At 44.9% G+C, this 23,685-nt stretch overlaps 1 protein-coding gene across 2 annotated transcripts in view; it reads left to right on the top strand.

Moving 5' to 3' along the window:
• SCAP (SREBP cleavage activating protein) overlaps positions 1-23,685 on the top strand; it is a 100,923-nt gene that overhangs the window by 71,975 nt on the left and 5,263 nt on the right. For both annotated transcript variants that reach the window (XM_055076722.2, XM_050188346.3), the window contains exons 19-26: positions 1,365-1,480; positions 8,040-8,273; positions 8,742-8,991; positions 13,082-13,167; positions 13,764-13,849; positions 16,815-16,945; positions 18,771-18,851; positions 20,894-21,106. In XM_055076722.2, coding sequence (XP_054932697.2) covers positions 1,365-1,480; positions 8,040-8,273; positions 8,742-8,991; positions 13,082-13,167; positions 13,764-13,849; positions 16,815-16,945; positions 18,771-18,851; positions 20,894-21,106 — 1,197 coding nt within the window. The remainder of the gene's footprint in view (positions 1-1,364; positions 1,481-8,039; positions 8,274-8,741; positions 8,992-13,081; positions 13,168-13,763; positions 13,850-16,814; positions 16,946-18,770; positions 18,852-20,893; positions 21,107-23,685) is intronic.

Genomic DNA, 23,685 nt, shown 5'->3' with positions numbered 1-23,685 from the left:
TTGAAACTGTTCCACAAAGTTACTTCATTAAATCGTGAAAAATAAGTACATGGTTTTCAATGCAACTAAGACTGGGAAATGAAAATAGTTTGTTTACATCATGAATTTTGTTAAATCATGGTTCGTTATATCGAGGTTTTACCGTGGTACTATATGAAATCTAAGAGTTTGGCCTGTGAACCGACATGTAGGTTCAGCCTCATCATTCCTTACTAGTTGTTGTAAAAAACAAGAAGAAAAGCATGCTTAAGAGCAACAGGGGTGCACTGATGAACTTCTGACTCATCAACGTGCAGTTCACATTTTTCTGGATGAAAAACGAGAGAGCTTCTTGGTGATGGGGCCTTAACTTGTGTGGTGGAGTAGCAGTTACTGAGGAGCTGATTGCATATTTAGGTAATGTCTCATGATTACAATGAAGGCACCGAATAAAACATGACCGGGGTAGTTGGAGAAGTATGGGAGAGGCCTTTGCCCTGCAGTGGGCATAACCAGGCTGATGATGATGATGATGATGATGATGACCAAATAAAACAATGGACGAAGGAAGGCACTTCTGGAACTAGGTGTGCTATCATCCCATATGTTCACAGCATATCTCACAATCTGAAAAAAGTAAACAAACGAGCTGGTGTTCGGGTTTTATTTTCCGCTCCGAAACGTCTTGGTTTGATGTGTGCCAAGGTGAATGCAGGACGTCAGAAAAATAAACAGATGTGTGCAAAAAGACATGGGCAGAAGGATGTCGGATGTGTAAAAAAAAGTAGTTTATTCGTTTCCCTTGTCATGTGGTTCATCATATGTAGGCCAAACGGGCAGCTGTCTGAATGACAGATGGTATGAGCATTGATATAAGATGGAAAACCAGCTTTCCGGTCACATTAGTGCTCATTGTAAGGCTCACAAGTGCATACCAGATTTTAATAGAACCTCTGTTTTGAACAGAGCTGATGATCAACTGACAAGGGAGATATTGGAAGCGCTTGAGATCAAGAAGCGGGGTGATGATTGTATCAGTGAAGCCTCAGTTTCTCTATTGACAAAGGAACTGGCGTATCTTGGGAGTGGCACTTAGAAGCTGTTCTGTATCGTGTTTTCGTTGTGCGATGCAGATTGGCAGCACTGTTCCTTCTTGTTTTGATCCTTGGCAGGAGCTATTTATTCCTGTGTCAAGAAATAAAACGCTCAGTTGTTAGTGCACCTACGTGGTTGTACCATGTCGCCTTCCTTCGTCTGTTGCTTTATTTGGCGCCTTCGTTGTAATCATGTATAACCAGCTCACCCACCAGCATGTGCTCAGTGTCTCTCAGTTGCCCTGGTAAGTTCACAGGTTCAAATTCAAATGTGAAGGCCACGTTTTCCAGGAAATCGAATACATGATTACCGAGGACAACACGATAGTCAGCTCTGACCTTGGTGGTGACGTCAGGATTTGGGACTCCAATACAGGAGAGTGCATCAACATCCTCAATAGAAGAAGGTGGGTTGGTGAAACTTGTCCTCTTCTGTTGTGCAAACTTGTTCGGGGGATATTTGAGCAACGTCACGAGGTGTCAGATGATAACCAACATTGCTGTTCATCATCGGAACACAGGGGGGGTATTCTGTAAGAGTCCACCTAGTGGACTGTCCATTTCGGCCGCTGCTGATTGGCTAGGGCCGCTCGTCTCCTCCTCTCTCGTACAGCTGCATCCAATCAGCAGCAGCCGAAATGGACAGTCCACTAGATGGACTCTTAGAGAATACCCCCCCAGCTGTGTAGCTATGGAAAAGAGTTGCATGGCTTTCTTATGGGGCCCTGAAATACTTGTTGAACATAGTAAGAAATTGTTGCTGATCTGTAAATGAGGCACCTGTGAATGTGTGAGCCAAACTATAATTGCACTGCATGTGGCAGGGAATTTACAATCTCATCATTTACAATGTCATTGTGCAGCGTCATCAGCCCAGCAACAGCTGTTGGCTGATTTCGTGATTGTGAGAACATCCTCAGTTATACAATTATTCCTCATATGAGTTAAATGAAAAATATGCTGTAGAATCTCGTTGATACGAGGTTCTACAGCATATGGACTCGGGCTTGACAGCCATCTTGTTTATGAATCGCTGTATTTCTTGTAAATATTGTAAATACATGTTTATATGTGACTTCTGCAACGTAACAGTATGATGCGTTCTCAGGTCTGTAGATTCCATAGGAACAAGAAAAGGCACGAGGCACATGTGCTCAAGAGCAGCAGTAGCCCGCAATGGCAGCTCCCCCACAGTATACACCCGCCTTGTTACGTGAAAATGCCGCGACACACACTGTTTCTCGTTTTGGTCCCGCTGTTCCCTGTTGCAGGCAGCACAAAGTGAGCGTCGTGTTTCGCTCTGGCGGCATCATGGTATTGTTTTTTTGCGATAGCAATTATGTGGACACTCCAAGCACATTTCTGCCGTCGGCAGTGGTATGGGTGTCAGCGTCTCTGTGAAGTTCCGTATAAAGTCCGAGGGCGATAACACCATTGCCGCGTGTCTGCAACTACGCATGTGGCGGCTGTGCACGGTCGTGCATCCGTATCTTGAAAGCGATCTGTGTTGGGGGCAGAGCCTAGGTACGTCGGTGGCTTATAGCTCTGTGCATACCGTGTGTCCTTGGCACTCACTTTGCATTGAAGCGGTAGACAGCACAAATGTCACTTCACTTCAATGTTTCCTCACACCAGCGTTCTGACAGTGAGTGTCTGAAGTCATTGAGTGTGATGTGTTCATGTTTGCTGTGCAAGCTGACACCATGCTTATTATTTTAAGTTAGCAAGTGAATGCTTACAAGTTGAGACGGCTGATAAATGTACATCCTTACTTCGTATGGCTGTCTGCTAATTTGCTATCGCAACCAATGCTTCGCCTTTTGGGTGAGACTGCGTCTTTTTATTTCCCATTACCGTCCTATAATGACAAAACGTGTCTGTTGCGGGCCGCTCGGACTCCCCACTCGCTCAAAGTGTGTTAGAGTCTCTTGTCACAGCAATCCTTGCTGAGAGGGCATGTCAAAACTTACCACCGAAATGCTCCGCCCGAAGAAGCTGCTCACATAGGCTGAATTTGAGTATCGCTAATGTGAGCTTGCTGAAGCCAAAACGCATGTCAGGCTGCTCAGGCTCCACCAGATTGGCACACATTACTGTCTTGTGCTGCAACAATTTGTGCAACATTTCGTATTACATAGATGTCAACAACAGTGGATTCTGCTAAATTTTTTTAGTGACCAGATTGTACATTTTACCGAGTCTGTACGTTTTTCGTGTATTTATTTCCTAAATGTATGCACGAGGTACTACTGTATATGTCCGTTATCTGAAGATGACACAAGAAAATTGAGACAGAACCCATCCCACGATGACTGTCCACGGTAATGCATTAGTGTTGCATTAATGTAATGACACAATGTATTGCCATGGTTGAAACCAGTTATGTATGAGACGTGTACTGCAGCGGGACTCTTCTTTCGAGCTGCCCTAAGAACACTCGGCGCCATCTAGCACCACTGCTGTGAAGCCTGCATGTGGCCTCTAAAATGCATCACGCTGATGCATACGAAGGCTGAGAAACGCGTCATGCAGCAACCAGGCTCCTCTCACACTTCTTTCTGGACATGCTGATTCATCTAGTGGCACTGCTAGTGGCACTGCCGAGACACTCTGAGACAAGCAATGTGGCATCTGGGTGCGTGCGAACACCGAGAATTGTTGGCTCACATGCTGCACACTCAGTGGCACATACTCAGTGACCCAAGTTGGCGAGAGATTTATTGAAGAGCAGCATATACCCAGTGTGTTCATGGCACAGCTTGTTAAAGCGTTCGCGTGAAAGACGTATATTGAAAAGCGGCGCATACCCAGTGCATTTGTGGTGCAGTCTGCTAACGCGTCAGGTTGCTGTCCTTGAGGAGGAACCCTTGTGACATGGGTTCAATTCTGCTCAGCATTGGATAAATTTAAGGGATCTTTTTTTGTCATTGTAGGAAGGCAAATTCCCAGTGGCACGTACCTAGTTACCCAAGTTGTCAGTTTGTTTATTGAAGAGCGGCACACACCTACTGGCATATACACAGTAACCCAGGATGGCACGAAAGAAGTTCATTGGGGACTAGCATATGCAGAGTGCACACACCCAGTACTCCAAGTCGGCCTCAAAGAGTTTCTTTGAGCAGCGGTACCTATCCAGTCCCTCGTCTACAGTGACCCATATTACCGGGAAAGAGGTTCGTTGAAGAGCAGCACGTATGTACACCTTGCCACATACCCAAGTTGGTCTGATGGTTGCTTTTGAACCAGGTTACCTCAGCTCAGCTGCCCATAGTTCTACCCTATTCCACCACTGACTACCCAGTGACACAGGTAGGCGGGAGAAAGGTTAAATACAAACATACATAGATAGATAGCCTCCAAAAAGTGTGTGAAGTGCCCTAATAATGCTACCGTATTGAAAGCAGCGGAACCCATTTTACGATGACTGTCAACAATAATGCATTTAGCATTGCACCACCATAGTAATATGAAGTATTGCCACCGTCAAAACGAGTTATGCATGAGGCGTGTACTGCAGCGGGACTCCTCTTTCATGCTTCCCTAAGAACACTGGGTGCCATTTAGCGCCGCCGCTGTGAAATGGTGCGAGCTGGTGCGTGCAAGCACTCAGAAACATCGTAACGCGGTAACTGGGCTCGTCTTTCGTGCTTCTTTCTGGACAGGCTCCGTCATCTAGTGGCACTGCCAAGAAGTTTGTGCATGGCCTCTGATACGAGAAGTGTGGCACGCTGGTGCCTGCGAATGTTGAGAATTGTTCCCTCACTTGCCACACATCCTGTGGCACATAATCAGTGACCAAAGTTGGTGATGGGTTCATTGAAGAGCGGCACATACCCAGTGCATTTGTGGCACAATGTGCTAAAGTGTAGAGTTGCTGTCCTTGAGGAACCCGTGTATAGTGGGTTTGATTCCGCTCCACATCAGATAAACTTAAAGGATCATTTTCGTCATTGTAGACCGGCACCTTCCCAGTGGCACATACCTAGTTACCCAAGTTGGTGTCAAAAACATTCAAGAGTGGAACACACCTTCTGGGACATACCCAGTGACACATGTTGTCGTCAAAGAAGTTCGTTGAAGACCAGCACAGACTGAGGGCTGTACCAGCAGATCCAGTACTCCAAGTCCGCGTCAAAGAGTTTCTTTGAACAGCAATACCTACCCAGTCCCGCGTCTACAGTGACCCATGTCGGCACGAAGGAGGTTCGTTGAAGAGCAGCATGTATGTACACATTGCCACATACCCAGTGACCTAAGTCGGTCCGATGGTTGGTTTCAAACACTGTTACTTCAGCATGGCCATTCGTAACTACACAAGAGGACTGATAGCACCCCAAGCGCAGAAGATTCTCTCTGGCACTCCTCCATCAAGGCAACGCCGCGTGCAGATCATCTGGGCCCCTGGTCACTCAGGTCTGGCTCGAAACGAAGCCACCCACGATGCCGCCCGAGCTCTCGCGCACCGGGCGCATCATCCTTCTCCTGCGTCTTCCGATCCCGACCAGCCCTCTGTTCTGCATCGCGGTCACGCGCGGGACCAAATGGTCACGTTCAGAGAAATTCTCCTGCGCTACCGCAGAGAGTGGTTACGCTACCCCCCAGCACACAAAACACTGAATAAGTCTCAATCTACCACTTGGCGACTCCTTTAGACACGAACCTTTCCGAACCCCGTGCTTTACAACCACATGTACCCCGATGCATACTTCCCACTCTGCAAAGCGTGCGAGGCCCGCGCTGACCTCGATCATATCCTCTGGCAATGCCCCAAAGCCTCACCCACCAACACCTCCCGCACTAACACATGCATCATAACTACGGCCGAGCAGTGGGAGACATTGCTGCTCAGCTTGGACCCAGAGGAGCAGCTCTGGGCCGTCCGGGTGGCCGAAGACGCCGCCAGAAAGCAAGGACTGGCCGCCGTCTGAGGAAGGAAGGGATTGGGGGTTAGTCTCCCGACCCCCGCCACCCCTGAACCCCATCAAGGACATAATAAAGTTTTATCTCTCTCTTCAGCATGGCAGCTCGCTGCCCACTCCACTACTGACTACCCAGTGACTCAGGTAGACTGTAAAGCGGTTAGATACAAACATACATAGATAGCCCCTGGAAAGTGCATGAAGTACCCAAAGAATGCGACCGCATTAAAACCATTTCAGATTTGCACTGCTGGTCTACACACAGCAGCTGTGTGTTGCTGCATCTGCCGTGCATAGCCTCCGAGATAAAAAGCATAGCGTAGATACCGCACCTACTACGAAGGGTCGCGACAAGCTGTCTTGCCACCAAGGGGTTCAACTTTTGGACGGGGCCAGCAGGGTGTTGCACCCTTGCTCCTTCTTGCCATCTCCTCTGTGTAGCTTCCAGTGAGCTGGTGTAAATGAAACAAAAAAGAAAGCCACTCATCAGTCCTATAACTACGTCTAGTTTTGCTTGTGCTTGAAGGATTTAAAAAATATTTGCGACAGGACATTCTTGAGGCGACGTAATTTACAGTAACACCTCGTTAATTCGACCTACGTTGATTCGGAAACTCTAATCGAACTTGTCCTCTAGTCTTGGCAGACATATGCATTACTTAATGCAATCAAACTCTCATTATTCGAACGTATTTGGCCGCACATCGATTAATTTGGACAACTCTCGGAGCTCGGCAAGCTTAGAGCGCCGCAGCAACAACAGTACTAGCATCCAACCAATACGAAGCGGCAGAGTCCACATTGCCATAGTCATCAGCGGAAGTCATACACACCGGAATCGTAGCAACGCTAGGATGCTTCTTGCTTATTGGTGCCTTTAAAGCCTTTATTCTTGCATTTACCGCTGCAAATAACACCACATTCGCCACATGCCTTCAACTGCATAGTCGCCATCTGTGATCGTACCGATAGTGACCGCAGCTTCGTCTGCAGCGGTTGCGGCTAACAGTAGCTTCATTTTTACTCTCTGCATGCATTGGCTGTGTGCCTTCAAAACTGTGTAGTCGTCGTCCATGACCGCATCGATAGCGACTGTGGTTTTGTCCTTAGTTGTTACAGCAGTTAGTAGTTTTATGGTGGCTTTCTGCGTGCGTCAGCCGCATGCCTTCAGAACCATAAAGTCGCTGTCCATGATTCCGTCGATAGCTGCTGAGGTGTCGTCCGCAGCGGTTGCAGCAAACAATTGTTTCATTTTTACTCGATGCGAAGCTGTCGAAGAGGAAGAGCACGGGCTACATGGTGATGGACAGCCAATCTGTTGGTGACCAGCTCACTGGCAAAAAGATAATTGGGATGTGCATGTGGTAGTGAAAATGTCTCAGATGAAGGCGCACTCCGTGGCCGTGCTGCGAAGAAAGTTGCGAGACCTTCGCCGCTGTGGGAGCCAATCAGTCACAAGATGAGGAGAACTGGAACTTCCACACTGATTTTGCATAAAATAGTAATGAGATTTGCTCATTCATTCAGTAAATAAAAGGCTGTCGACGTAGTAGGCATTTGTTCGCTTGAGGATTATTAACCACTAAAACATCATTTCTTTTGGCTAAATCGATTGTTTTCTTGATACCCTCTATAATTCAACATTCAGTTAATTTGCACATTTTTGTTGGTCCTGTGAAATCCAAATTAACGAGGTTTTACTTTAATACTGATACCAGTCTGTAATTAGTTAGACAAGTGTTTTCAGGGCCCCTTTATGTCCCCATAGGTGAAGAAGTGTTGCATGCTGTAGGGAGGATATAGTGGCACTCTTCTGGCATTTGCGTGCCATCACACCTAGTAGTTGCTGCAAGCTTTCAATAATTTCTTAGTGCTGTTGCACACACCTATTGAACATTGCTAGCAAGGTTCAGAAACCTTTTCTGTAAGCTGCATATGTTCTTTTTTTCTGTCTGGCAACAAGAACTTGTAGGTGACTATGCTACAAGGAAAAGTTAACATTACATTTAGATGTTCTTATGTGCTCTTCATTCTCTGTGCTTTGCAGAAGCAGACTGAGAAGACCAAAACAAGAGAACTATACCCTGCTGCGTGCTAGTGGCAGCTTCTCTTCAGATTCTACTTACGGTTCGTCACCTACAGATTCCTGCGATTTCGGCCTCAGCAGCCAGATTGGCAGGGACCATCCACCCGAATTTTTTGTGGGACAAAGCAGCCCAGCTGGCCTCTCCCCTGGTGTTGCACCCGAGGACATTCGAAGCAAGGGATACGACTTCTCGAGGCAGGTGATAGAAGGGCATGCTTGTGCTGCATGTACTGCCAAGTACACCATCTTTATTTTTGCAATGTTCCTGGCTTGGTGCAAAATCCACCTGAAATATGAGATTGTTTACACACCAAACTGGCTCCCATCATCTTCTGGGGCTGTATTAATAGCTGCTGATTCAACTCAAGTGTGCGATAATCACTAAACTGCAAGTCTGCAATACTAATAGTAAAGAAATAGATAGCTGCACTGTAACCCTTAGAGTGATCTTATATGAAGCAACAAAGGGCCAACACTGTCTCTGAATAGTGTGTTACTGTCAGTTCTGTCTCGCTTAACTAACAAAAGTTGTCGAGGTGCACATTCATGTTATGTAGCTATCACTTATTGTTGGTTCAGTGTGCAGGACTGCTACAGCGTGGATGTCATACATAAGAATTAGTAGCTGACAATAAGCTCTTTTCACTGTGCCTGTGGTTGCAGGTTTGTTACACCATACTTGCAAATGCCTTCATCACCCCGAGAAGCTGAGGACCGGGAGTTAGCCATGCATCAAGTAAAGGAGTCGCTGGGTGTCGGTGAAGAACCATCTCTGGCGATGGCAGCTGGTGGTGATGTGCCAGGCATTGGGTCCAACTACACAGCAGCAGCCAATGTGGAGTTCCAGCCCATCTGGTGCATGGGCTGCTACAGCCACTGGCTTGTCGTCGGGTGCCAGAATGGCCGCATTGAGGTCAGAGCATTGGTCATGCTTGCCCCTTTGCTAGCTTCAAACATTTGGGTCGAGTTCACATTATTAGTTGGCATAATACGGCTGGTGTCTCGATGCATGGATTCAAACCTATGATTGCGATGGTTGCAAAGTAAAGTAGAAACCTTATAACGATTCCAGATATAACGAATTATTGGTTACAATAACCACATTTTACTGCATTTACAATCTTTCGACCCTGCTTAGTGAAATTGCGTCCAGATATAACGACGACCTTTAAAAGTGCTGTACTGTTACAACGAACATGTCAAACCCAGTCACGGTAAATGGAGGATGCTCGCGAAGTTCCCAAGCACATAAGCACAGCCGAACTCGGCGCATAGCAGTGCACATCCCACTCCAGTCCAACTGCAATAATTATACTATGACCACTGAGATGAGCGAGTTCCATGCGTGAATTTTGCAAGCCGTGAGGAAAGTCAGTTGCTTTCATGCATGCTATTGTAACCGTGCTTTCAAGGCATGTCTCCAGCTTGCTTCAGGACGAGGCAGTGCGGCTACGGCGACCTCCAAAATAGCACTGGCGTGCGCGCTGATGCCATCTCAGAGGACGTGGCAGCGGCACACTGTCCACAGTTCTCTGTACGGCACCACGTGCAATCTCAGAGGCCACGATGGCAGTACTCTTGTTTTCACGCAGTTTCTCTTGCGGCATCATGTGCAAGCACTACGCCTATTTGGACAAACATTTGCTCATGTGTAGCTTATGGCTGCTGTCGATATTCATGCGGCCTGAGTCGATGTGAATGCGGCACGACGCACCGCTGCCACAAAAAGTTGCAAGGAGTCTTTGGTTGCTGCGCTGTTATTGGGAGATCGCTACTTGTTGATGCTTTGTTTATGTAGTTGTTGATGAAGGTTCGCGGCGGCATTCTACCTTCAGAACTTCGTAACTTTTCTGCTGAAGTGACAGAAATCGTAACTTCACTGCTCTCAGTGCGTGTGTGGCTGATATGCTGCAGCTGAAATGGCAAGTCTTTTGCAAAGTGTCTGTCATGCACGGTGCCTCTTCGTGCGGCAATGCTCGAACATTTCTTATTCTGATGAAACATGCTTTTGGGACAACAAATTGATAGCCATGTTATTTTCGAACCAAAGTTCGAAAATAACATTTTCGTAACTGCCGACGCCACTTTCAGTGTTGTCATTGTTGCATGTATTGAAGCATGACTGTACATAAGAGGAACTACTGATACAGCGACCACTTTTGGTGGAACTATAGATTTCATTATAAACAGGTTCAACTGTAGTGGTATTTTCACACATACATGTATTATTTTCACAGAAAATTCAGGAGGGGTACTAAGTACAAAATGAAAGTGAATTTTACCTTTAGGTGTAATTTCATGGCAACAAACTTTTGCTTTGCTGTGATGCAAAATTGGTGTACATGTATAAGAGTGTACTGCATTGATGTAAAGTTGTGCCACACTTCAACAGACAGCAGCAGTGAGGGGGATGACTGAAAGTACAAGCAGTAATCTTTGTATTATTGTAGGGCCAGCAATTGTTATGCCACTTGTTCTTTGTTTTCCTTCCCAGAAGTGTGCAAGGGTGGGTCATGTTTGCAACAAATAATGCACTAAACCATTAAAAAAAAATTGTGGTGGCTCAGGTTCACAAGTGTAATGTTGTGGCCAAAGCATCTTAACCCTTCGAGGTTCGAATCTTTTTCACAAAAATCGTGCCCATGTAGTTAGTTCTTTTATTGTAGTTTCCAGTACTAGGAAATGATTGAAAATTCATGATTACAGCAAAAATTTATTGCAAGCAATATTTTTTCTCAAGAACGCTTTACTTATGCCAACAGTTTATGTACAAATAGGGTATACAGTAAGAAATTGAAAAAAAATAGGGGTGCAAATATCAAAAGTTTCGAATAGAAATAGAATACAGAATAATGATATACACATGCATTTATTAGCTAGTTTGTTTATTTTAACACGATGTTGTAACATTGAAATTACATTGTCATTGGTAAGTTGTTGTACTAAAAGATTGTCTATTTGGCTCATGCTAGCTTTGGAAAATTGTGTAATTTCCCTTAGTTGTCTCTTCTTGCCAACCTGTAGCTTATTATACCGCATCAATTCTCCATAAACTCAGAGGCATTTGACCCTCTGTCACTCATCGCATTTACTGTCCAGCAATAAGCTCAGAGTCGGGGTTGGAACTTGCAAGAGTGCACCCTCGCTCTTTGCAAACTCGTGCCCCTTGCTGCGGAGAGGCTGGCTTTCCTGCAAGGCTTAAGCATTCAGTGGGTAAGCGTGTTCTACAGGTGAAATTTCGCCAGCAGCATGAAATTATCGCAAAATTCAGCACAAAATCAGACACACTTTCTTAGATTAGATAGAAATAAACGCTAAGAACCATGTTTGCTTCCGTACAGCCAACAATATGTTCGATTTGTGTCGAATGCCTAGTTTTCGAATCGAATACGACTATTAAAGATATAATATTAGATTTTTCAGGGGTGTACGGATATTTGAAAATATAGAAAATTTTGAATATTCGCATGCCCCTGAAAGAATGTATAGGAAAATTTATGGCTATCAATTTGTTGTCCCAAAAGAATGTTTCATCAGAATAAGAAATGTTTGAGCATTGCCGCACAAAGAGGCACTGTGCATGACACTGCCAAACTCATGACTATGCACCCCAAGTGTATGGGAATATGCGAACTACTACTGAAAGGAGAACTGCAACCGAAGACAAAGAAAAAGAAAACTTAGCATCTCTGAACTTCATCCGTGCAGGACTACATCTTAAATACTGGCAACGGAATAGCTGTGGCTGTAAAAAATGTAGCATCACCCCCATGCATGTCTTGGAGGTAGCAGACAACATGCATGTGACCACGTAAGCAGCTGTTTGGAGGTAAACGAGTCGAGCTGTGCACCCCTGTGAGCGGAAACACAATTTCAGATATCTTTGGGCGACTCCATAGAGATGGCAGTACCTCTAAAACAGCCAGTGGTGCTGAATACCCACAAAATATCAAGCATAACATTGGTGCCATACATGTACTTTGAAAACAATGTGTGATGGATCAGTGGCATCATACACGTACCGCAAAAACCCTTAAATAGTTAAAATTAGTTAGCCATTTACACAATGTTTTGGTCAATACTTGTCACACGTATCCTTTGAGTCAACACTTGCTGCAGTGTTCACATTCCATTAACCCAAGTAGCACATTCATTCTTGATACATTCTTCCATATCCCCTCCAACCCTCCGTTTTAAAAGTTAGTTTCTTTTCTTTTTTTTTTTTTTGTGGCTCTGCATTCTTTTATCTGTGTTCATCTAGGTTTTGCTGGCTAAAAAAGTGTCGGTGCACTAACTAGCGCAGTTTGCCATGCTGGTGAAGCTTTCCCTGTCTAGATAGATGACTCGTGTTGAAAAAGCTTTGTTTCTAACATTGCTCGTTGATGTGGCAGGTAGTGGTCCTCTTGGGATGCTAAAGGAGTTCTTGAAAGTAAAAAATGTCAATTCAAATGGCGACAGGCTTCATCAGGCTACATTGAAAATGTTGGCTATATGATGGAAGTTATTGTGCGCCTTCTAGGTAGCGTTCTACTGCAACAATGTTTTGAATTGGTTCATTAATAGTAGAGATAGGAATATTTGAAGTGTCGTGAACCCATGATTTCAGGAGGCGAGCTTCACTGCCAACATAGGCACTTTCTCCACTTGCCCCCGTGTAGCCTCCACAAGTGAAATTCCTTTCCTGCGTTGTCCCATACCAGAGCCGGAGATCATGTGACGCATACGTCACGAGCCTCACCTTCCTTTCTTTCTTTCTTTCTTTTTTTTTGCACGGCACACTTCCGTTGATGATCTCGCGTGCGAGCGGGGGCATTTTATCTCATTTTGCGCAGCACCCGATTTTTTCGTGCTGTGCACGAGAACACCTGACTAGGGGTGTGATAAGTTAGTGCCACACAAGAGCACTTCAAAGGGCTCTCAAGCCTTGCTAAAGGCTAGAGTTTCGATTTCTATGCTTTCACATCATGTAGGCTTATTTTGTTGTGTCTTTTTATTTTCAATAGCTCTGGCACATGCCCACAGGTCGCCTCTGCGGCGTGTACACAGACAACACTGATGGAGTAACTGCGGTTACAGTCTCTGGTCACAGGCAAGATGGCTTTTACTTTTTTTTATATCTTTCCTTCATGCTCATAATTTGTAAGGTGAAGTTTCACACGAGAATGTTGCCTAAAGATGACAGCAGCTTGGTCACTAACCTATGCCTTAAATTTTTTCATGAGAAGGTGCCACTGTTGCTTATTAGCCAGTGTGAAATATGTAATTTTGGTGAGGGCACTGGCTCGGCAAACGAGACAACTTTTTGTCTTTACTTTTTGCTTAGGTCATCTGAAGTTTTACATGTTTACACGTAGCTTAGCATGACCGTAATGTGGAATTGTTTGTTGAAATTTCTCTTTCACAATAGTGTGAATAGGACCACTCCACTCTAGTCAGAAGCATTATGCTCAGAAATTTGCATTCAAATTGGGTAGGTGAGGCTTCAGATTTATAGGCTGCATTTGATAGGCCTCATGAAACCCAGAAAGCGGTTGGCCGTGCACAAGGCTTTCATGAAACCTAGTCTGGAAGCCACTGGGCTGTGTCATCATAAAAATCAGTTTGTTTCTGTAGGAAATGTGTTTGTTAACCATATGTGCTGCATTCCTTGGTTCTAACCAAGCAAATTGTGGTTTACATTTGCAGAATCATTACGTCAAGAATAAGTGGCATTCTGGAGTGCTGGCACCTTGAAATGCATTGTGACCGGCGATCATGTGATGTGGGAGGGGGTAAGAATTGTTTTATTTTAATTGCCTTTCAAAATGTGATACACCAATTCAAATGCAGTTTTGAAGCATGCCTTACTGAAGTTGGTAGTTCTGGGTTGTTTGAATTGATTCATGTGCATCACTAATCTGGCAAACACCAGACATGCCAGTGTGGTATTAAAAATGTCGCATACTGTTTCAATTGTACTGCATTAAATCAACGTATATCCATTTAAAGAATTTGATATTCAATTTCGTCAAATTTATGGGGTTTCTATGTTTATTATTGCTTGCCTGCTACAGAAAAAGAGCTGATTTAAATGGTTTGAATGCTGTTCAAAGTGCCTATCGTAAGACAGCCAAGAACTTAGGCGACTATATTCACTTTTTCTTAATTAACACAGCAAACTGGACGAGTTGGTGACTGAACATATTCCTAGGGGTGGGCAGCGCAATCCGGACGAAAGACAAAATGTTATAACTCAACTGTTATGACTGCTACCGGGCGGGAACGGCATCCGGCCGTTGCATCCGGCCGCATCCGGCCCTAGTATTCGGGGGATCAAAGTTTCGGGACTACCTACTGGGAAGAACATTCACCTTGATCACAGATCACAAGCCGCTGGTGGGTCTATTTCGTGAAGATCATCCCACGCCCATCATGGCTGCCGCAAGAATTCAGCGTTGGTCCTTGCTTCTGGGAGCATACCAGTACAAGATAGAGTACAAACCTGGCTCGGACAACCTGAATGCAGACGCACTCAGTCAGCTTCCTCTAGAAACCGCCGAGGACACATCAGAGGAGCTTCACGAGTACGTGCACTCGCTGCAGCAGCTGGATGACACGCCCCTTTCGTCGCAAGCAATGAGACAGTTGACCGAGAAGGATCACGTACTTGGAATTGTCAAGTCCTACGTGCTTCATGGTTGGCCAAAGGAGCGCAAAGCACCCGATCCGCGGTTGGACCCATACTTTGCACAAGAAAGTGAGCTAACCGTTTACAAATGTCCCATTTACTGGGGTCACAGAGTCGTGATTCCCGAGGCTGCTCGTGGTGACATGCTGCACTTCCTGCACGAGACTCACCAGCGAATGTCGGCAATGAAGGCATTGGCCCGTACTGTCGTGTGATGGCCCGGCATCGACGAAGCTATCAAACAAATCAGTAGGAATTGTACTACATGCATAAAAGCAAGCGCAATGCCACCGGCGAAAATACCAGTAAGCTGGCCACTAATGCACGAGAATTGGTCACGTGTCCGTTTAGATTATGCTGGTCCAGTGAATAACACCATGATCCTAGTGGCCATAGATACACAAAATGGATCGAAGCAATTCCAGTGCGTCATGTCACAGCACAATCGACAGTTACATCCTTGCGTGAAATCTTCAGCAGGCTGGGCATACCAAGAACCATTGTGACAGACAACAGAACTCAGTTCACGTCAGAGACTTTCACGATGTTTCTGACAGGAAATAACATAAAGCACTTTCGCACGCCACCATATCACCCCCAATCGAACGGGCTTGCTGAACGCGCCGTGCGGACACTGAAAGATGGCCTCAAGAAGGTTAGGTCAGGTGACTTGTCTGAGCGATTGGCTAAACTGCTCTTTAGCTACCATAGAACACCCCTGGATGATGGACGATCACCGTCTCAACAACTTTTGGGATACCAGATCCGTTCTCGGTTGGACACATGCCTTCCACCACCCGTAACCTTTTCCATCTGTCCACAGGCAGATCAAGAAAACAAGCTGAGCCCGGGCACTCCTGTTTGGGCTCGCAACTTCGGAGAGGGAGAAAGGTGGCTGCCAGCCACAGTGAAAGAAACAAGAGGATCCCGAGTGATCACCGTTGAAACGGCAGAAGGTGAGCTTCAGCGTCACATGGATCAAATCCGTCCTCGATACAGTCCTGTGCCGGCACAACCTTCGCAAGATCAACCAGCTGGTGTACCGACGCTACCAGAAGAGGCTCAACCAGCTGTGCTTCGTAGATCGACCCGTATACGAAAATCCGTACAGCGGTACTCACCTTAAGGAGGGAAGAATGCTGCAAAGTGAAAACGACAACGAGACAGAGAAAACCGCGTTCGCCGTGGCACGAGACCGACGTCATCGCATGCGCCGGAGCGGCTTGGAGAACGTCCGAACAAAGGGCTGTCACTGAATAAACGGGCGCAGTGTTCCCGTTCTTGTGTAGACGTCATGATGCTCCTGCACGTCCGGCCGGATGCCGTTCCCGCGCGGTAGCAGTCATAACAGTTGAGTTATAACACAAAAGGAAGTGCAAGATACGAGTGCAGACTAACAACTGGTTTATTTTTTCAAACAAATGATTCATTTTTTCAAACAAGCGCTCGTATCGTAGACTTCCTTTTGTCTTTCGTTCAGGTTGCGCTGCCCACCCCTAGGAATAAGTTCGCTTTTGCTTGTTTACAAACTGCAAAGTTGCACAGACTTACACATATTCAATTTATTGTACATTTATTGAGCAGCATTCTATGCATTGAATAAAATAAGACTTTCTATTGCTACACTCTCTGTATTACTTTTCCAACATTTAGAAGAAGCGGGAAAGTGTTAAAATTTGGTCTGGTGTTCGTAGCTGGTATTTCTTCTAACACCATTACAACAGATGAGTGAAAATTGGCGCCATCTTTTGGAATTGAGGGCACTTGTGTGCAAGCATCTGGGTAATCTCTCTCTTCGCTTGTCACAAGAGCATGCAAGATGTCACATTTCTTTAGAGGCTCCTCTCTGTCAGCACAGGTTCCAGAAAGCTGGTTCCAGAAACAGTTCCAGAAAACTAAACAAATTTAGTGTTTTATGCAGATGGTTAATTTTACCCATAGTCAATGTTGTCAGCACGAATGAGGAAATTAGATCGTGGGAACAACTGAGCTTCCAAATTCTGTGTCATGACCCTTTAAGGACAACTCATAGAATTCTGTGTCAGTGAACACACTTGTTTTCTTTGCAGTTTGGGAGAGTGGAGAGGTGCAAGCTAAGCTGGTGTGGGTGAACAGCGTGCGTGCCCACACTCAGCCCATTTCAGTTGTCTGTGTCGAAGGGGGACAGATAGTCACCGGCAGCCTGGATCGCCTGCTTAAGGTGGGCAGTTTTCAGGCATCTCTTCTATCTTTACACAGCATGCCTAGTGGTGTGTGTATACGTTGTTCTTAACCCTTTGAGGATGAAATTTTTATTTCCAGCATCTGTTAGAGCAAAGCTCTCTTTGGCTTTTCTCCCCACTTTTCGCGTGCTGGCTGCCGCTGTCGTGCCAATTATACAATGTGAGCCACTGGTTATATGCCACTGGCTGCGTGTTGGGTGCTGGCTGTTGCCAGTTGTCTGCAGTCTTGCACAATTGCTGTCCCGGGTTTAGTGCAGACCAGCACGGATATAGCGCAGAGCAATTCAGCCAGGGCAAGCAGATGATTATGCAAGTGCCAACGTGATTTCCTACACAAACAAACTTTTGTCTCACGTTGTCACCATCATTCATTCGTCGTCCGGGTATAGTGCAGACCAGACACCGCATGTAGTCTGTCGTCGTCACTTTGTCATCATTTCTTTGTCGGCTTTCGTTCGTTCCATGCCGTCTTCGTCCCTTTGTCGTCGTCATGGCATTTTCATTTTGGCGTCTTCACATCGTCGTGCAGTCATCCCCTTGTAATCATGCAGTCGACACGGCGTCAATGTCATGCTCCTGTCGTAATTCCATCGAGGTCATGCTGTGGTCCTCAGGCCTTTCTGGTTACATTAACATTGTTCCGCCACCATCACTGTTGTCGTCACTCTAGCCTCATCACTCCCGCCATGGTTCCGTCATCACGGTTCCGTCATCGTCAATTTATCATCACTCACTCTGTTGTTGTCATTCGAAGATCATCGTTCCATTCTCTCGTCACTCCTTCATCGTCATTCCTTCTACTTATGCAATCTGGACACCTTTGTAATCATGTAGTCATCAGCATGCCGTCATTGTCATGCATCTGTGGTCACTTCGTAGTCTCATGCTCAGTTTTTTCAGGCTGTTGCAGTTCCATCAGGATCATACTATATTCATTATAGCATTGCTATTCCGTTGCTGTCATTACCCACTACCCATTATCAGGGGCACGAAGTTAAGAAGTTGGCAACAGAGACATACACGAGAAGTTGCCAACAAAAGCCATCCCTGTAGTGGGTGGGTTCACTTAAAGTGCATATCTGTCACCTTTAAATAGAGGCCACGTCTGCATTTAACCATCTGCATCGTTATGTTACATTTGCCTGATCGCATTACGTTTGATTATACATTGCATTACCTTTGCGACATTACCATTTTATTTGCATAAATTAAACCTCCATCTAGTACATCATTTTCTGTGAGCATTCCAGTCATTAGCATTACTTTTGCATAACGTTTGCTTTACCATTCATGTAAACATCACGAAAACTTCACGTAACATAGATTTCCACTTAAGTGAGTGATCTGCCAAATTTTTTAATTTTTTAAAGCTGTTGGCCTTAATTATGTGAAACAGCCTATAGACCAAAATTTCTAGCGCTTCTTGGGGGTAGCCACTTTTACCCGGAGACTGTGGGAGCTGACAGGAAGAAGCAAAGAACGGCTGCAGCCCGTTCTTATCGCATTCTCGCCATGGCTTTGTCGTTAGCTGCCTCACCAAATTGGCAGTCCAGTGCGGGCTGTGCTGACAGCTGGCAACTGGGGTCAAGGTCGCTAGCTCTGAAGTGGTGTGTGAGAGTAACAGAATCTGGTCTACAGAAAACATTCCAGCGAACATTTTGGCTTTTGGTATGCATGCAAACTGAAGTTAAATGTTGTCTCTAAAGATGTTCATTTTATTTTTGCCTTCATATATATTGATAGCAATGACAATGTTGATTTGTCTATATTTATGGGTCTGCTTTCCGTGCATGTTTCGCGCAGGTGTTTCGCTGTGACACTGCTATGTGCGTGTACACACTCCATGGTCATTCTGGAGGCATTTCGGCCATCCACGTCGAAAAGGTGAAGTTTTCTTCATAAAAAGTTTGTTCTTTCTTTTGTGCTTCCACATCGCCAAATGAACTGAAATACAGCAGGTCATTTTTTAAATGTTTGCAGTGCTACTTGTCACCAAAATTAATAACCATCCAATAGTACAGGCATGAGTGTTGCGATGTGGAGACCAGCAATGCTTTGACACTTTCCATATCGATGATAACCCTAGCTCGTCAATTCATTTTTTGCCAAAATATGTGTGCAAGCAGGGTTTATAAAAAACTTCTTTTTTCCCTGCTTTTATTTTGTCTAGATGTTGACTGCACATATCTGGCTCTAGATTTGTTGAAACAGGCATTAGTATAACATGCAACCAAGTTCGTTATTGGCATTTGAGCAGTAAACAAGCTTTTTAGCATGATTGCTGTGTGCCCTGCTGATTTTAAGCTGTGGCACAGATGGAGAACTATCATGATTTTGTTTTAATTTTTTTGCAACATTTTGGCAGGACTGAATAACATAAGCAAGCCCCTGTGTGGTAATCAGTGCAGGTGCCTGTTGTTGTTGAACCTGTGACAGTCTGCTTTGCCTGCCTTGCCTAATTGTTTATTGGTGTACTTATGCTGCTAAAGAGCATTACATGTGTAATGTGAATCTGGAAATTCAGTGCACACTACGCAATGAAAGATAGAACTTGAAATGAATGTGTTCATGGCCTGTGGGAGCAAGAAAAATTTTCCACTACAACATAGCACTTTGAATGCAGCCAACCTTTGCAGCATAATTGCTGCAGTGTTGGTAAAATTTTGGCCAGACTCGCTTGAGTGCAACACGTGACTGCTTTATGCACTGCTGCGAAACTGAATCTGTTAGCTTTGTAGAGTAAATGTGTTAGTCCAAATGAGCTGAAATAGTAAGGTGCAGTCTTCTTGTGCTGCCCTCACCTGCCATAGTCGCCGACAAGGAGAGGCATTCTAGTGCTAAGCTTGAGGTCGCCGAGTTGATTTGTTGCCCCGGTGGCCTTATTTCAGTGGAAGTGGCACGCTAAAATGCTCATGTACTGTATTTGAATAGTGGCTATATGCTAGGTGCTAAGAAGCATACCGTGCCTCTGGACCAGTTTTTAGACCCACATTTAGGTGCTCATTTTTTCAGGTGCTTCATATCTGTGTTATTCTGTACAGTACTGCATGTTGATTTCATGTGTGTACAAGTGCAACAATTTATTATTTTTTTCTGTATGTGCGTTCCACTTTGGCTATAGCTTCAAATGGGGCTGCATTATGTATGAATAAAAATTATAATAATGAAATAAAACTTGAGTGGTGAAAAACAAACCTACAGCACTCTACTGTAACATTCATCAGAGTGCAGAGCACAGCTGTGTCATGTCAATATATTGGAACATTAAAGGGACACTGAACAGAAGAATAATCTTGTCTTTATTATTAAATTACCATTCTACAATATAAGAAAGGCCAGTCCTGCCAGAAGAAGAGCCTTGGTAAGACAGGAAAGATTCAGAATCAGAGGATGGGTGGCGGCACCACCTTGAAGTTGCCTCACCAGCTCACCATAACGTCACCGGTTTTTACGGCACCTGCTCGATCCTAGTTAATGTTTCATCGATATAGATGGGCTACTACATTGTAATAAAGCCGACTGAACTCGGAACTTTACCGACCCATGACGGTCCAATTATAAGAAAATACTTTGAAATCGTAACATGACACTGATGTACTCGTTCTAGAGTTCTGGCACAAAATTTTAGAAAATTGAACATTTACCTTGATTTTTTTCTTATAACAATGAACTTATTACCGCAAAATTAACAATTATTTCATTTTAAAAGAATACTTTATCTGCCTGAACTGATTGAGTGTTTCCCTTTAGTGTCTGTAAGAAATTAAGCTAGTGCCATTGTAGAAACGTTGGGTCCTGCGACATTCCTTGTTCGACCAGTGTTTATTGCTTCAAACCTCCATCTTTCTTTGAACTTCTGTTTGAATCTTTAGAATAGCAGGTTGCTTCATGTTGACATGGAATGTCTCGCATTGTTTCGTATGCAGCCGGGTGCTTCAACAGCAGTGAGTGGCTGCCAGGATGGCCTGGTGTGCGTGTGGGACCTGATGACTGGCACGTGTGCCTACAGCCTGACAGCACACCGAGGGGCCGTCCTGTCACTGCGCACCACTGGTCTCTACCTGCTCAGCCTGGGAGTGGACTCGCGCCTCCGCATCTGGGACAAGAGCCAGGGACACCTGCTGCATACCCTCTACCAGGTGAGATACACTTGTCTTTGATCAGCCGAGAAACCTGAGAGGTTTTTTTTTTTTCTTTTTTTTAGTGCTGAAACTGTTTGAAGCTGAGGATGTCTTAAGACAGTGGAGGACACGTACAGACAAAACGTCTTTCAACTGACCCCATTTGAAGAAATAACATTTACACAATCAAGTTAGGACACTCAAGAGAAGGAAACAACATTGCATGAAAAAGGAAAAGAGTGTTTGTCTGTGTAGTTCTCAAGTTTCTACTTTTATAGCTCTAGTAATACACGCATGGAATCACTGTTGAAAGAATGCCCATTAAAGGAGCCCTGCAACACTCTCTGAACATGATTAATATGTGTGCCTATTTGTTAGACAATGCTGTCATGAGTACCTGAACCCAATAATATTCTTGTGTATGCAGCAGAAAGTTCAAAAGACTGCCTGCCCATTCTTTCAGTGCTCGAAGACTCACCATTTTTCGTGCCTATTGTGACATGCTGATATCTCCAGATCTGGCAACAAAGGAGTGCATCCAGCAGTACCAAAATTGTGAAATCTCGTAAATAATAATGTATGCAAGTGCCCACCGTCGGAGCTAGTTTAGGAAGCTCACGGTATCATCATGGTAAACCAAGAAAGACTAGAGAGAGTCCAGCTGTGGTTTTGCTTGTCTGGTCTGGTATTCGCACAGGTGGTTGTGCCGTCCAGTGGCAGGAAACATCACTGGGCTGGTGCTGTGGCCTCCAAGATACGTGGTGCAGCGAACCCATTTTGGAGCACATCCCAATGCCTAAGCTCATCATAATGATGGGTGGAACAACACCCGCCCTGGCGGCATAGTGGCTTTGGCGTTATACTGTTAAGCCCAAGGGTGCAGGTACAAATCCCGGCCACAGTGGCCATATTTTAATGGGGGTGAAATGCGAAAATGCCTGTGTACCATGCATTGGGTACATGTTAAAGAACCCCAGCTGCTCAGAATAAATTCGGGATCCCCCACCATGGCTTGCCTCATGATCATATCGTGGTTTTGTCACGTAAAACCCTGGAATGAAGTTTTTTTATTTGGTAGTGTGTAAGCATTGTTACACATCAGAACAAGAACTGAACTATCTGTATAGGGGGGATGACTAGAAAGAGAGGAATGCTACAAAAGCTTGATTCCATCCATACGAGGTGCATTCAGAAACTTTTAGTTGGAAAAGATTTGTGAGGTGATTTAGTAGGCTTTTTAGTACAGGCACATTTCACATTATAAAGGGACCCTGCAAAACACTTATGAAGGGGGCAGAATATGTTTAGCATCATAGGGCACTTTCTCACTAATCTTATCCAACAGTAAGTTTGGGTGTCCCTTGTACTAAGTAATTTCAGCAATCAAACACTACAGCTGCCACGCCCTCATGGCCTTGGTTACAGTAGAAGCACCATGCTGCTCGTGCTGCAACATGCTGGCGGACAGTCGGCACAAGCGGCGACCTTAACGAAGGCTTTTATCTGAAGACTACCTATGTTGAATGAAATGACCAGATCTTCATTCAAAAGAAGGGGACCTCGATGACGAAAGCACTCCTCAGTTAAATTCTGTCACCTAGCTGTCATCGAGTCGTCGGTCGCGTCTCACGCACGCACAAGCGAACATGAGCACGTCTCACGTGAGAAACTCATCAAAGCATGCACTAGGCACACTTTTAGTTAGCCAAAACCGAATTTGGTCCTGCCGTGGGTGCTACTACTACTTGATGCAAAACCGGTTCTCACTCGTCACACCTGCCACACTTGCGCTTCGGAGGCTCAAGCTCATTGTGGCGTGATGAATGAGGCTAAAGAAACCTTGGGTCACCCGTGAGCATCTGAAAGCGATAAACAGTAATGGGAATTTTGGAGAATTTCGTGCACAGGAGGCATTGTACTGAAATTTGAAAGGATAATGTTTCAAAAAAGAAATGCGTACCCTCGGCTGAATGTTACTTCAAGGCTGCTTCTAATCTGCGGCATTGGAATTCGCCGTCAGCTGGCGAATGTATGGCAGCGGCGACAGCTAATGCGCACATCGCTTCCTGCAGCACTCAATGCTGTGTACTGCACCCTCGCAAAACAAGGCCAACTATGCTGTGCCCATTTTCATGCCTAGCTTTTATGTTGACAGGACCTCAAGATTGTAGCACAAAGTTGCACATCTTGGAAGCCATAGTATCAGTGTGATGGTATCTTTTTCTTCCTCCAGATGATGCCACTGTCCCATTAGCGATTAGATTCATCAGTTTTGTCTTTGGAACATTAGCCTGCTCGCTTAAGAGGAAGCTTTAGCTCGGGTGCTCCTATCTAAATACATGTAAAAGGAGAATTAGTTTTTCTCGGGAACCACTGCACCAAATTTGACGAGGTTTGTTGCATTTAAACGACAAACTTAAAATCTAGTGACTGTTGGTTTCGAATTCTTGAGTTACGTCGTAAATTGTTTATTAAAAATTGCCAAAAATCGAAAATTTTGAAAAAACGAAACTATCAAGTTTACAACTCTGTAACTCAACCACTAAAAAGGATAATACAATTCTGTGAATTGCATCTAATAGTACATCTAAAGCGGA

This window comes from Dermacentor andersoni, chromosome 2 (genome assembly GCF_023375885.2).
Source record: "Dermacentor andersoni chromosome 2, qqDerAnde1_hic_scaffold, whole genome shotgun sequence".
Classification (NCBI taxonomy): domain Eukaryota; kingdom Metazoa; phylum Arthropoda; class Arachnida; order Ixodida; family Ixodidae; genus Dermacentor; species Dermacentor andersoni.
The sequence above is the reverse complement of the archived record's forward strand: the minus strand, read 5'-3'. Positions and strand labels throughout refer to the sequence as shown.